The 16,340-nt window shown below is 34.7% G+C and overlaps 1 protein-coding gene across 3 annotated transcripts in view; it reads right to left on the bottom strand.

The window, feature by feature from the left end:
- The window catches only part of LOC135200337 (metabotropic glutamate receptor 8-like), an 809,057-nt gene that overhangs the window by 97,600 nt on the left and 695,117 nt on the right, over positions 1–16,340 (bottom strand). For all 3 annotated transcript variants that reach the window (XM_064228906.1, XM_064228907.1, XM_064228908.1), the window contains exon 7: positions 6,705–6,845. In XM_064228906.1, coding sequence (XP_064084976.1) covers positions 6,705–6,845 — 141 coding nt within the window. The remainder of the gene's footprint in view (positions 1–6,704; positions 6,846–16,340) is intronic.

The raw sequence follows: 16,340 nt of genomic DNA, 5'->3' as shown, positions 1-16,340 counted from the left end.
TAATATATATATATATATATCTATATATATATATATAATATAATATATAAACTTACAAAATCCATTACTTTGGTGGGTAAGAAAAGAAAAATGTAAATTTCCGCTTCCACTACTGGAAACTTGCAGCCTTGCACCAAACGTTTAAAACAGACGGTCGCTGATATTCCCTCTGATGTGTGAGAGAATTTAGGACACAATGATCTCTGTCTCAACACAATCTCCCACGTAATTCCACCGTTTATGGGCGCGAGGGCCTGGTATTTGTCTTTTAACTACCCCCTCATTTTCAAGGATTTCAGAGGATTTCCTTATTAGAAATAGTTATAAATTTGCACTGTTGCTTCTCTCACTTATTCTGCTGGCTCTGGGAAATCCTTATATATGTATATAAGTGTGTATATATATATATATATATATATATATATATATATATATATGTATCTATGCGTGTATAAATGTATGTTTATATGTATAGTTATATATTATATATACGTATGTATGTATGTTACATATATATATTATATATATATATATATATATATATATATATATATATATATATATATACTATATATACACATTACGTTTAAACCTCATACTGTATATTTGTAAAGTTTGGTAGTTCTTGTTATGACGTATGCATCATGAGATGATGTTTATTTGTGAATTTCTGCCAGTTCATTATAGTAAATCTCAATGTGGCCTGGACATTTATGTTCTTATAAATGTCAATTATTTCTTTTGTCATATGTATTTCTGTGGGCATTATAATTAATAACTAACAAGGAAGTCGTCTTCTTTTCATTTATTTCTCATTTTCTTTACTTTCATATTAACGCAGTTTTTGTACCTTCGAGATCCAGCGGGTATATTAATTCAAATGAGAGAGAGAGAGAGAGAGAGAGAGAGAGAGAGAGAGAGAGAGAGAGCCACTCTTTGTTGAGCTTCATGGCTAGGAAGTGGGGGGGGGGGGGGGGGGGGGAGTAAAGGGAGCGAATGTCAGGCTCATTTCTCAAGCTTCTTAAGACTCCGGGGTCTTATCCGGACGTGACTGATAAATTACGACGCCGATAAGCCGTAAAGAGGAAATAACAACGTCGTGACTACGTCGTCCGGACGTCTAGTCCCCTTTTCTTGAAGGAGCCAATAAGATTCGATAGCCAATGGCTCTTCAGCGGGACGGACCTCAGGTCTGGTCTTCGAGGCGGTCTAGCTTTGATTGCATGCTTTGCAAGTCACGAGTTGCAAGGCGAACCCGTACCTCTCTCTCTCCTGCAGAATTGCTTGCACTGCTTCGAATTGCGAGACGTATTGCATTCTTGCACAGTTTCCCTTCTCGGTATTGCCATCATTGAGCAGGGGTATGCTAGAGAGAAAAAAGATTGTGCTTCTTGGCGTTCAAGTTTTTTCCGCTTTTTTTTCTTTATTTTTATGATTTTGCCTACATTCTCTGGCTTTGTGTTCTCCTAGAGTTAGAAACAGTTTGGATAATTTGTTTTTCCTCACTGTGTAGACTATACAGTGATCTTTCATAAGAAAGTTATTAATCATAATAAAAGCTCAAGGATTTATCTTATACAAAATTGACATTCCACGTAAACTATACTGGAATTCATCTCTACAATGATATGTTCATATTCTTTTCGGCCACCATTCTTGCTAGATTATTTACGTGCATCTATTACTCACTCGCAGGTTATAATTGGAAAAATCAGAGCAGTAGTCATATGAATGTTCTGAAGAATAAGTTCACGGTTGAAAGAAAGATGCTAAAAGTTCATTTTTTAGAAGCCCAAAGCAAAGTTTAAATATGTTCTTAAAAATAGGATTGTAATTATTTTGCTATGCAGATTTTTATGTAGAGTTTTCATAAATTACAAAATGTTTACTGAACCAAAAGGAAAATTGTAGGCAGAGTTTCCTTTTTCTTTGAATATAAATCACTCTTCATGTAAATTGTGTATATATCATTATATATATATATATCTATATTATATATATATATTACAATATTATATATAAATTACTACATACATACATTCATACACACATATATGTGCATGTGCGTTTGTGCGTGTGTGCACTTGTAGTATCTGCTATTTGGCAACGACGTATACCAATTTGTTTATCCTTTTGCCAACAGCTGTTGCGGCCATTAACTCATACCTATCATTAGATCAGTTTTATATGTCTATGCAAAAAGAATTACGATGCTCATACAGTGGCAGTGGCAGTGTGGCAATACGAGCGAAAGAAATAAGAAAAAAAAATGATCGGAAACAGATCATGGACATCAATTATGACCAGAGGCCTACGAGAAATAAGCCTAAATAGTGAATATATACACACATATATGATATGCTTGCGGTATAAAATTCAGTAATTATAAAAAAGAAAGCTTTGTATATCATTTACGTTTAGTTTCGTATATAATCCTATTAATTAATTATTTTGAGCCGATTAAGTAACATACGCTGTTTTCGGCATTACAAATTCTTCCGTATTGACACGAGAATATCAATGAGTTTTGTTTAAATCGCATTATGTCGGACAGTTTCATTCAAATCAAATAATGTTGACGTTTTATTTTGTTGAGCCATCATTTTTTGATATAGTTTGGAGATACGATATCATCCCCTTTTCGCCGACGAGCAAATTTTTTGCTTTAAATTTGACCAAGTATTGTTTTGTTTTTATCATATGATATACAAACACTGCTGTGAACATAAAATGAGATTGATATTTGTATAGAGTTACAAATGCAGTCTAGGAATACATCTATATACTCCTACTGTAATAGATGCACGGGCGGACAGAAATACACACATATATAGTATATATGTATATATATATATATATATATATAGTCTTATATAAAGGGGGAAGTGTTTTTCATATATTTATTATTTTTCTACAACCACCCCTTTCTTGGAAGGTTTTTATATGGGCCAACCAGCCTGGTCCCAGCCTGTCTCGCCACTGTCCCTAATAAAGTACTCAGGGTCGAGACGGTTATCTATAAGTAATGTAGGACCCACTTAATGGGTCCTGAGGTAACCTAGCCCCTGGACAGCCTCTCCTGCTGCAACGCCCGAAGGTTTACGCAATATATACGTAGACACCTTTTTTTCTTCTTTTTTCACTCTCCAAACCGTAAGTCTACACGTGGAGTGTATTACCGTAGACTATTAATATATTTGTACACACGTTGTTGTTTAAGATTAAGCTGGCCTTGTGCCAGCACGGGCTCTTGCTCACAGAGCAGCCCGTATGAAAAACGTACACACACTGTATAGTATATGCATATTTACATATATGTAATATATATATATTTATGTATATATATATATATATATATATATATATATATATATATTATATATATATCAAATATTTTTATCAATACAAGCGTTCTAAAGTTAGGTCTGTTATGTAATGCTGTTAGAATATCTTAATCAGGTAACCTATTATGATTTTGATCTGAATACACCAGATTAATTATAATCAGATACCATTTTTGATTTTCTCTGAATTGCGATACATTTATGCTCTACTATATGTATTATCTCAATTTTATACAAATTTGGCCAAATACATTTGGATCGTATGTCAACTGTTATGTTTTTAAAGTTTTGCTTTATTTTTATAAATATCGAAATTGAATGCGAATATGATCAGGTGAAACAGAGCCACAACACAATTCAAAACGTGTGACTCACCGTAGCCTTATCTTGAACTTTTCCACGACATTCATTTCTGTCGAGAAATATTTATGTTTCAGAGTTGCGAAAATGCTAAAAAAAGAAGGCTTACATTTAATGTGCTATAGCGATGAGTTTTGTATGAATTGTAAACTGGTAACGAGTCATAAATTTTATTATAAGGTACAATACCCTTTTGTAGTTATTTTAGATTTTTTAAATTTTCTTATTTAAATACACTATTTTGTGGTACGTTATAATGCACGTGTGACTATTGTGAGTTTTATATGAATTGTGAGCTGGGAACAAGTCATCAAATTTATTATGAGGCACAATACCCTTTTGTTATTATGTTAGACTGATTTTTGTGCTCGATTTATGTCTGCTATATGTTTGATATCCGGTACAGTGTAATGCGCTTGTCAATGTTGCAAGAACTCTGATCAAAAGTAAGATACCTTTCTGGTGATAGAAGTTCACTCTCGACGTGGTTCGGAAGTCACGTAAAGTCGTTGGTCTCCGTTGCTGAATAACCACTGGTTCCATGCAACGTATAAACACCATACAAACAAACAAAGATACCTTACGAGCGTTTGGCTTAAAGAAGTATCTACATTTGTCTGGGAGGAATTTAGCGCAGTAAGAGGGAAAATAAGTTAATGCCGTATCATAAGCGCCCCCCCCCCTCCTTTAAAATTTTTTTTTTTTTTATTGGCGATTTGTAGCATCTTCCCGCCAAATTTAGCCCAAAGTCGTCAATATCTATATTTTCTTGCTGATAGTAAATTGAGAACGTAGTCATGGGAAGCTTCAGTGAAGTCTCTTACGTTTCTTAGTTAAGTACGACCACAATTTTGCCTCCGAATCTGGTTACTTGATGCGAAGTTTGACGTCACAAAAGAAAAAAAAAAAAAGCCAGGAAATTTGCTCGTGTAACACATGTACTGAACAAGAATGAGAATTATTACAGAAAGTTGAGAAACAATACTGTTTTTTTCCATCTGTCCATCCGTCTGTGGTGGTCGCGCATGGAAACACTACGTCCCGGGCTTTAGATAGTTACGCTATGTGTAAGTTTTAGGTAAATAAAAGGATATCTTGGTGTATATTTGCAACTGAAAAGTTGTTTAATAATTTACTGTATGCGAATTACACCTTAATATTCGAAATAGGATATTATTTTTGAGCCCGGGACGCAGTGTTACCATGCGCAAATACCACAGGCGATTGGACAGATGAAAAAAAAACAGAGTATAGTCCGCCGTCGATACTTGAATACGCCACTTTGATTTAAAGTAAAATTTGTGGAAGTCAGCGAGACCGTTATAACTGCAAAGATAAGTCTTCTAAGAGACGAAGAAGAAGAAGAAGAAGAGGAAGAAGAAGAAGAAGAAGAAGAAGACGACGAAGAAATGAAGCGGGCAACAAGTGACCTAGCTGGTCCTCCCATCATTAGCCTGCCTTTCCTCTATCAGGTCAAAAGAGAAAAATGTTCCCAGCGATAAAAAAAAGAAACCCGATGAAGGTCCAATAAATTTATCGAAGGGAAGGAAAAGCCATAAGGGGGGGTTAGAGATAACGGCGCCTGGTACTTTTTCTCGTTATTTATCAATAATGTAACATTTATTGATTTCTCCTTCATTATTGTTATGACGCCGCTGCCGGTGGTGATGAGGTTTCTGGAGGGTTTCTTCTCAGTTACGGAACAATTTCATTTTTTGGAAGGAAAAGAAGCCTTAAACATAATTTTTTTATGACGGGCTTTGAGAGAGAGAGAGAGAGAGAGAGAGAGAGAGAGAGAGAGAGAGAGAGAGAGAGAGAGAGAGAGAGAGAGAGCGTAATAATCGCATGTTTAATCTGGAAAATTATGATCAAATTTTCATTATATGAAAATTCTGTTATATGCTTACATGACCATTAAACTTAAACCTATAGCTTAAAGTACTGGCAAGGAACACAAACGTTTACAGAACATATACGCGTACATACAATCATATTTTGTCATATATATACTTACAGGATCATTTAACTTTCACTTACAGATTAGAGTACTAGCAAGTATTACACACACATATATGTGTATATATATATATATATATCTATATATATATATTATATATATATATATATATATATATATGTTATGCAGAAACACACGTACACATATATATGTAAATATATACGAAACATATTATAATTAAAAATGGTTGCTGTCGGTATTGGTATCATTAATCATCTGTGCATTAAACACGATGATATACGGAACCCTACGGCAGCCGGCATCCTTTCCCCCAGCGAACACATTCTATTTATACCACGCCGCATTACTCAAAAAATCTCTCTAGGCGTTCCGTGTCCCGACGAGGAAAATGTGAGACCTATAAATCATACGGGACAAGATTTACGGAATGGAACGTTGTTTCGTAGGGGGAATGGATGGAAATAGAGGGATAGAATAGATGGGAATAGAGGATTATTCGTGGGATAGAAATATAGGCCACTCAAGGTGATCTGTGGTCATGGAAGCGGATGAACAGCTTGTTCTGAAGAACAGGAGAACAGGCTTTTCTTGGAGAGAGAGAGAGAGAGAGAGAGAGAGAGAGAGAGAGAGAGAGAGAGAGAATTTTTCTTATGGCAATGATAGATGTTTTTTTTTGTATGGAGCCTAAGTTATATTTTATATGACACACACACACACATTAATATTCACACAAATGTATGCATACATATGCATATTCAGATATACAATAAAAAGGATATATATATATATATGTATATATATATATATATATATATTATATATATATAATATATTATATATATATATAGAGAGAGAGAGAGAGAGAGAGAGAGAGAGAGAGAGAGAGAGAGAGAGGGAATAATTTGCTTGTTCAAAGAAAGCCTAGAATATCTGTAATCATAAAACGAGAGAGAGAGAGAGAGAGAGAGAGAGAGAGAGAGAGAGAGAGAGAGAGACCAAACGATAATTATCTCGACACTTACCAATGAAGGAGACGTTCCTGATGGAGTAGAGCATGTCCTGTCCAGAGGGCGCTGGAAGGACGCCGTCGCACAGGACCAGCTCGTTGCACTTCTCCAGCAGGAGGTTGTGGAAGGCGTGCGCCATTGCATATACGGCATCCACTGTGAGGAAGAAGAAAGGAATTCGGTGAAAGGGTTGCAGTATAAGACGTCGACTGTGAGGGCAAAGAGGAGTAACAATGAGAGGGTTGCTGTGTATGATGACGTTTTGGAGAAGTAAGGAGCATTGACAAGAGGGTTGCTGTGTATGATGTTTGAATATTGGGAGAAGTGAGGGGTATTGACAAGAGGGTTGGATGTTGGGGTAAGAAGGTGTATCGACAAGAGGCTTACTGTGTAATGCGTCGAATTTGAGGGGAGAAATGAATGGGACTGAGAGGGTTCCAATGTTCGACTGTGAGTTGTATTAAGCAGAGGGTTGCCGAGTAAGACGTCGACTGCGAGAGGGAAAGGAGTATCGATGAAAGAGTTGCAGTACGCGACGTCGACTTGGGGGTCGGCGAGAGGGTTGCAGAATATAATGTCGACTCTGAGGGAGGAAAAAAGGAGTCTCGATGAAAGAGTTGCAGTGCAAGGCGTTGACTGGGGGCCAGTGAGAAGGTTGGAGAATACAACATCGACTGTGAGGGGGCGGGTCAGGAGTATCGATGGAAGGGTTGCAGTGTATGACGTCGACTATGAGAAGAAAGTAGTATCAGTGAGATGGTTGCAGTTAACGACTGTGAGGAAAAGAACGAAAGGGGTATCGATGTGAGGGTTGCAGTACATAAGGAATCAATGTGAAGAAAGAATGAGACTCAGTGATATGGGGGAAGAAGCGTTTAATTGAAAGTTAGTAGAGGGTTGTAGTATATAGCTTTTAAAAATGAATGATTCGGAATGAGAGGGGATAATAGACTGAATTGAACCAAGTAAGTAGGTTGTAGTGCAAATAGAATAAGATGTGGAATGAGTTCAAAAAGAATGGGAGAATGAGGGAATTGCTGACACTGTGGTTATGCTGCACAGCTATGAGTTGTGTAAGAAATTTGTTGTAGTATATATGGCACAGATTGGGAGAGGAAGGAATGAATTGGTAATATTCGGTGATATATTCTTTTTACCTGAGATTTAAAAAAAACTCTTTTGTATACTTATGTGTTAATTTTGTAAACAGAAAAAGGCAGAGGATGCTGATAATTATTATTTGTCACATAAGAAACAGAATTTTTTTCGTAAGATATATATATATAGATATTTATATATATATATATATATATATATATATATATATGTATATATATATATATAGTATATGTAAGCAACCCTCATTATTCGGAGGGCTGTATATATATATATATATATATATATATATATATATATATATAATCATACATACATACATACATACATACATCTACATACATACATACACACACACACACACACACACACACATATATATATATATATATATATATATATATATATATATGTGTGTGTGTGTGTGTGTGTGCATATATATATATAGTATAATATATATATATATATATATATATGTATATATATATATATATATATATATATATATAATATAATAATATATCTTATCTCTTTAATATAGTAGATATTATAATCTGTATAATTATATATATATCATATATATATATATATATATATATATATATGATATATATATATATTATATATATATTTTATAATTTTCGGCAACAGAAATCCCCGCAAAATATCTATACCGGTCTGAATGAGGATAATTCGGAGAGCTGTTTACTCCGGAAAACAAATACTGCGAACTTTGCATGTGGGTGTAACTTGTGCTGAAAACTTTCCGTCTGCACCGGTGGGAACTTTCGCCTCCCGCCCTCCATGGCGTGATTAACGTTAGAGGCAGCTTTCTTTCTTTTTTTTGTCTTTCTTCTTTTTTACTTTCTTTTTTTCAGATTGTTGAAAACTTCTCAGCTTCGGGAAAATTAGGAAGGTAGGAGAGTTGATGATCATCTTTTCACCTCAGAGAGAATTTGTTGCTTGTGCTTTCTTAAATTATTCATATTATGTGGTTTTCATTGTAATTAATCCTGTCGTTTCTGCTGTTACTATATTATTTAATGTTTGCAGCGATTTTGTTACCGTCTTTCTTGATGTAAAAATACTCAATGAAAGAGATCAGATATTCGTGGGAGTGCTTGATTTAATGTAGAGGGCATTCGGTTGGTAATCTGATGCCCTCATCTAGCTTTGGGCAGAGAGGAAGAGGGAGAGAAAAAAAAACTGATCGTCTTTCCCGGAGTATGTGTTAACATTGCTTTTGATTTTTCAGGTCACTGCGATCCATATTGCGACGTTATATTATTATTTTTAATAATTGCTTTGAAAAGGAAGGTCTTGTCAATGATTTTCTTGAAAATCTTTCGATGCAAATTCCAAGGAGAATAAAGCACAAAGCATTAAAAAGTGTCTATTATCAAACCTATGTTTGGTAACGTTTTTTTTTCTTTATAAGATTTTCTAGCGCAGGATCCAAATAGAAGAACATAAAAGTCGTTCCTTATACAAAACTTATAAAACGCCACAGAAACTGGAACGTCATGATCTATGCAATTGCATAGTGGAAACTGACAGGTCGAACATTCGATTACTTTTTAGAGCCTGAGATCTACAAATAGAAAAAAAAGGAACAAAAAGGTCTAAGGTCCTAAGACCTGGGCCAGGACAAAGGGTGATTGCCCTTAGGCGTGGCAGAGATAATTCAGGACAAGAAAGAGAGGAGGCACTAGACTTAGAGTATCGAAAAGACTGTGCCGCACATGTGAGAAACTACACGTGTTCCACTTCAACGTTTCTTTGTCCGAAACTGAAAACAGCAGAAGATACACATTACAGTCATTGGCGTCTATGGTCCGCCTAATGGAAAAAGTGGGCCAGAAAGAGACCTATTTCTAGGCCTTCATTTTTGCCCGGCTGGTTTCAGAGGCGGGCGGTGGTAGTGATTAGGGGGTGGGATGATGGGAAAAGGAGGGGGAAGGGGGAGCTTAGTGCTATGTGATTTTAGGCGAAAGTAGAGGAGAGAGGGAAAGGAACAGTTGGTAGTTAAGAGTTCAGAGGACAGAGAAAAACGTTATTATTGGAAGACTTAGATTAAATGGGGGAAAAGGAATGCTCGTTGGTATGCTTTGTTGAGAGGATACAGTATGAAAACGTTATGAAACCATGTTTAGTGAGTAGTAGATTGAACTCTTAAGATTATGGACAAAGCGATAAAGAGAGGAAGGATTTACCTACAGAGAAACGCTTTCATTGGATCAATATACGTCAAATAAACGTATAATGAAGTTAAGCTGATGGAAAATTTCTAAACATATAAATACGGGAAAATGTCATTTTAAACTTGCTTAGCTAAGCGATGAAACATCGGTTGGTACTGGGCTATCCGAAATTTAACTTAAAAATGTCTTTCATTGATGACATTTAAGTTAATTTTTACATAACTTTTCGTTCTATTGAGCTTACCTGTACCACGTAATGCTAAGCAGTTGCAAAATTTGAAGTAAAAGTCCACAATTATGTTTGATGCATGATATATGTATGTATGTATCTTATATATGACGAGGCTATTATAATATATATATATATATATATATATATATATATATATATATATATATATATGTGTGTGTGTGTGTGTGTGTGTGTGTGTGTGTGTAATAGCCACGTCATTTTTATCCAATTTATATAATTGTGGACTTGAACTTCAAAACCGTCAAAAGCGGACGTATGATTCCTGACGTATAAATATATCATTGATTGTTTTACTTCCGATAAAACTACAAAATCTACGTTTCCAAAGTGGTTCAATTCCTCTTGTATAATCGTTAGTGATAATTGTGAATTTTTTTAGAGGGTTGGAGATCTCGTCTTGCTCAAGCCCATACGCCTGTTAGTTTTCGGGGCCTCATTGTGACCCATAACCACTACAACCAGACTTTCATGGGTTGTTGCAAGTTCTTAGCATTAGCGTCTTTGGTCGAGGCAACTTTGTCACCAAAAATGTTTGGTTATCACTGATGGGCACCCGGTCAAATAAGAACCGTGACCCAACTCAGCGTTACAGAAACCATTTTCCTGCCCTTCCCACAGCAATTAGGATTTGTTTGTACTCTAAGGAAAGCGAGGTATAAGTCGAAGCGAATCTAATGAACTCGAGCCAACTTCTGCCTGTTTCGGCCAAGAAAGTAAATTCGCCGTCAGAAGTTCAGAAAAGCCCAATAATGCTTTTATGAAAAAGTTCTTCGTAAAACTTCCGGATAAATAGGTTTATACGTATTAATTACTGGATATGCATGAAATATACATTTAAATCATATAAAAAGATGTGTGGTAATGTATGCAATTGAAAATGCATCGGTATGACATATACATATACATACATATATATACACACACACACACACACACACACACACATATATATATATATATATATATATATATATATATATATATATATATATATATACGTAGATATATGTATATTTCTTAGATAAGTTTGTGATGCAAAATATTAGAAATATACAAATATATGTAATACGTGTGTACAAACACACATACACACTATATATTATATATATATATATATATATATATATATATATATATGTATATATATACATACTACATACATATATTATATATATACATACATATATACATACATGCATACATATATTATTTATATATGTATATATATATATATATATATATATATATATATATATATATATATATATATATATATATATATGTACTTTTTCAATACTCAGGACGCAAGCAACACTTGTGAGAGGTCCCCAGTTCGATTCCCTAGCAATGACCCTCAAGTCCCATTGTGTCTTTTGAGCTAACATGGAGTTAATTAAGCACCTGGGCAGTAGGTCAACTGTGGCGGGTATCAACTAGGGGTTAGCAGGTAAAAGGCTAGCCACCTCATAGTAAAAGGATATTTAGAATGAGAATAACACTGTTATAGACTATGCACTGTCGACCTACTTCCTTTATAATTATGGCGGTCGTTACTGAACAATTATATAACGTAAATGACTAATTTTTTTTGTCAGTAGCGCAATATGTTCCTACTTTATTGGACGTGTCCTTCTTGCCCTTTCGTTAGAAGCCCCTTACGGAAACTAGGCACAGCAAATATAAGAATAAAGTAAGAAAAGAAATCGGAAAGATAATTCGAAAAATGAGGCTGTAATGTGTGTCCAGCCTCTTCTGGTTCTGTTTGTCGTAATGCCTGTGTTGACATAGTTTTGATTCGCTCGTGTATTTGCTCTCTCTCTCTCTCTCTCTCTCTCTCTCTCTCTCTCTCTCTCTCTCTCTCTCTCTCACAACAGCGAACAAGAGAGCACCTGACTGAACATCGCAATGTTCAGATAAATTTTGTAGATTATCGTAAGCGATGATAAAAGTCTGTTATGGTTTTGTGAATAGCGTGAGTTCTACTGGAAATTATCAAATTACCACTTATTGTACATACACGCGTATATATATATATATATATATATATATATATATATATATATATATATATATATATATATATATATATATGAAATTAATGAACATGTTTGTGCAGATACTGTACATATACATGAGTGGATGTTTATGTATACTGATATGCATATCCTTACACGCACGCATAAAGACTCATATATTTAAGTATGTATAAGTATGAGTGTGTCTCTACACAAGTGGTAATTTGACAATTTTCGTTGCATCTTACGCTTTTCACATGACCATAGTAGACCATTCCTATTGGTTTTTATAGTTAATGTATATAGGTATATATATATATATATATATATATATATATATATATATATATATATATATATATACACACACACGCGTCTATCATTGTGTATATGTTCACACAAGAACACACACCTAAATAAATACACAACCCTAACATATTCAGGATGAAAAAAAATACACACAGATAAAGTTTCCAATTAAAAACGGAATGAAGGGTCCCTCGTGTTTGGCGAGTGTCACCGACATGTCTTAGTTAAGTGACAAAGGAAAAAAAGAGAGAAAAAAAAAGTATGAAAAGGGTGATGTAGGGTGAGACGATACAGCATGGGTGACGAACAGCGATCGGATTTCAATAATTGGTTCAATTTAGCGGCCCCCCCCCCCCTCACAAGCCCATTCCCTCTCGCACGAAACCTACGAATGACGACTTATTACGGACGTACTGAGAGTATCTTTTTAAGGGGGAGAGTTTCTCACACTTTTAAGATCAAGGTTTTGTATCTTTTTGTTTTGGTGTTTCCTTTTTTAACGGAAGTGGTTCATTGTTGGTAATATTGGCAGTAGTGTTATCAGGTGGAATAACATTCAGGATGGTGTTGTAATTAGCCTATATATATATATATATATATATATATATATATATATATATATATATATATATATATATATATATATATATATATATATATATATATATATATATATATATATATATATAGGCAAAAGGCAAAATCCACGAAGAAAAGTGAAACAATAGGGAACCCCTTTTGCAAGACCTTTCAACTCTCGTCTGCTTAGTAAAGGACGAGAGTCGAAAGGCCTTGTAGCGTTACTCCACTGTTTCTTTTTCCTTCGTGGATTTTGCCTCTATTTATATATTCATCATGTTCCAAATTTTCGTGATTCAGTTACACACACACACACATATATATAAACATTTCTGACTCACATCGGAATAGAAATCAGGTGTGCCAATTGAAAGGCCAGGGCGCTACCAACTGAACCACACAGGCCCCGATGTGTCAGAAATTTATATGTTCCACACATGGTCGGGCATTGATTACTTTTTAATATGTACGTATGTGCGTATATATATATATATGAATATGTATGTATGTAGTATATATTAATAACAGATTTTAATACCAAGAAGTGATAGATTCATCTAATACAATTTTAACAGCTTCATAAATTGGGAAAGCGGAAGGGTAAGTAATTTGTGTAGCTTTTTATGCAGACCCAAAAACATCTCAATCACATTTAATATACATGCACAGATAATGCTTGCATATGTATGCACACTTACACTAGGGTCAGAATCTCTCTCTCTCTCTCTCTCTCTCTCTCTCTCTCTCATAGATCATTATTCCTCAGTATTTCTCACGTCATTACGTGCGCGCGCGTGTGCATGCGTGTGTAAGAAAACCTTTCCGGAGTCTTGTATTGAGACTAATGATTTCAGATTTGGCCATTATATCCTGACCTACTATAGCTAATCGATTTCCCGCTCTTACTTCTTATTGTCACCCACACACACATTTCTCTCGCGTAACTTTTCTTGATTTGCTAACATAATATATATATATATATATATATATATATATATATATATATATGTGTGTGTGTGTGTATATATATATATATATATATATATATATAATATATATATATATATGTATATATATATATATATATATATATATATATATATAGATACACACATACACACACACACACACACACACACACATATATATATATATATATATTTATTCCTACTACTCGTATCAGGATTCAATGAGACGGGGTTGTCTAGGTTCTAGATTCTTGAATTTACAATATATATATATATATATATATTATATGATATATATATATATATATATATATATAGATAGATAGATATTATATAGAGGAAGAGAGGAGAGAGAGAAAGGAAGATGGAGAAGAGAGAGAGAGAGAGAGAGAGAGAGAGAGGTACCTAAATGTAACGACATTGTAATATGTTTTCCACTCCACCCTTACAATAATTATTCTTGTACAGTGGTTCTGTAATTGCAGTTTTTCTCAAATACACTTACAATTTGAATAAATGCTGGTAAGCTATCGTATTTTCGAAAGCTAATTTGTAAAGGTGGGTGATTTTTGAATCCGTCATATTATTTTGTACTGGTGAACGAGTACCTGAAAATAACAGAAATATGTGTGTATTTGTATCATTGCATCGTACCTGAATATTTCAAATATACTGCTATATCCTCTTCAATTCATACAGATAGTATGGTAGTTAAACGTGGATTTAAAGAACCGTAGACTAGTGGTGCGCGTTGGGAAAACTATATTTATGGATGCACGTTGTAGTTTATAGTAAGATATTTATCTCGTTAACGTTTTGAGATCATTCTTGCCCCTAAAGTTGTTTCATCATATCTAGGCTGTCATCAGTTTCAGAATATTTTCCCATAGTTTTGCCTGCGAAAGTTCAGACTTTACTGTGTCGTTAAACATTGAGTTTTTTTTTTCTCTCTCTGGATAGTTAACGGTCACCCATATTTTTGTTGTAATGCAGGGCTTTAACTCCTGTCCGCGGGATTCCAATAGCTATACTGGTCAAGATTCAAGTATTTATGCTTTTATAGAGAGAGAGAGAGAGAGAGAGAGAGAGAGAGAGAGAGAGAGAGAGAGAGAGAGAATAAACGTAGTATCATCATACTTCATTTAGGTGAAACTGTCTCCAGTCCCAGGGGCTGGATGGGTCTTCAAGCAGGTAATTCTCTCTCTCTCTTCTCTCTCTCTCTCTCTCTCTCTCTCTCTATTCACTCAGTAAGAAATGGCTTCCATAATCATGATGGATTACAAAGGAAAGATAGGCGTAAAGGAACACGGAAGACCTTGAAGAGAGCCATTCCAATCGAGAATTGTATATCACATATATCTTTGATTTTGCGACCTTTTGGAAAGGCCGGATCTCTCTGAAAGAGTGCAAAGGGACCCCTTTTTCCTATTTCATATTACCTTTACAGCCACATAGGAAACTTGGGATTAAGACAAGGAGGTGAACTGATTCAGATGCAGAAATGAAATGAACGGAGAAAAGAAACAAGTATAAATAGATAGAATTCACTCATTTAAGGTTCAGTATATCTTTTGGTTGGCTGGTTGGGTTAGATCGAGCCTTTCTTACGGCAACATTGGCCATCGCCTTTATAGGTCAGAAGTATTGTGAGATGTATAAGACAGTAAGTGGTCTAGTTTGGACCTCCGAACTATACAACCAGCAGAGACGAGTATTATTATTATTATTATTATTATTATTATTATTATTATTATTATTATTATTATTATTATTATTATTATTATTATTAATGAAAAAATCGTACGAAGCAAGAGTAGTAGACAACTATCACGCAAGCAGAAAAATAATGATAGCCATGCAAATGAGAAAAAAAATAATGAGTCAGTAATGTATAACGTTTTTATAAAAGTATTACAGCTTCTAATAAAGGCTAAAGCTTGGGTGACAAGATTTTGACTGTCTGAACGACAGATGTTTGTATTTTATTTATTTCAACAGAGATGTCACTCTCCACTCGGTTTTGACATCATTTATCACCTTGCCAAGAGAACTTTACAGTCATGTGTACATCAGAAAGGGTACCCACCAACGCGCATGCGCTCCTTCGATTATGCCACCAGTTCTGGATAACCTGATAATCACCCGATGGAGAAATTAAGGCAGATTTAGCAATACGTGATGATTCAGAGTGAAAAACGCAACAGGCTTGT

Source organism: Macrobrachium nipponense, chromosome 26 (genome assembly GCF_015104395.2).
Source record: "Macrobrachium nipponense isolate FS-2020 chromosome 26, ASM1510439v2, whole genome shotgun sequence".
In the NCBI taxonomy this organism is placed as follows: Eukaryota; Metazoa; Arthropoda; class Malacostraca; order Decapoda; family Palaemonidae; genus Macrobrachium; species Macrobrachium nipponense.
The sequence above is the reverse complement of the archived record's forward strand: the minus strand, read 5'-3'. Positions and strand labels throughout refer to the sequence as shown.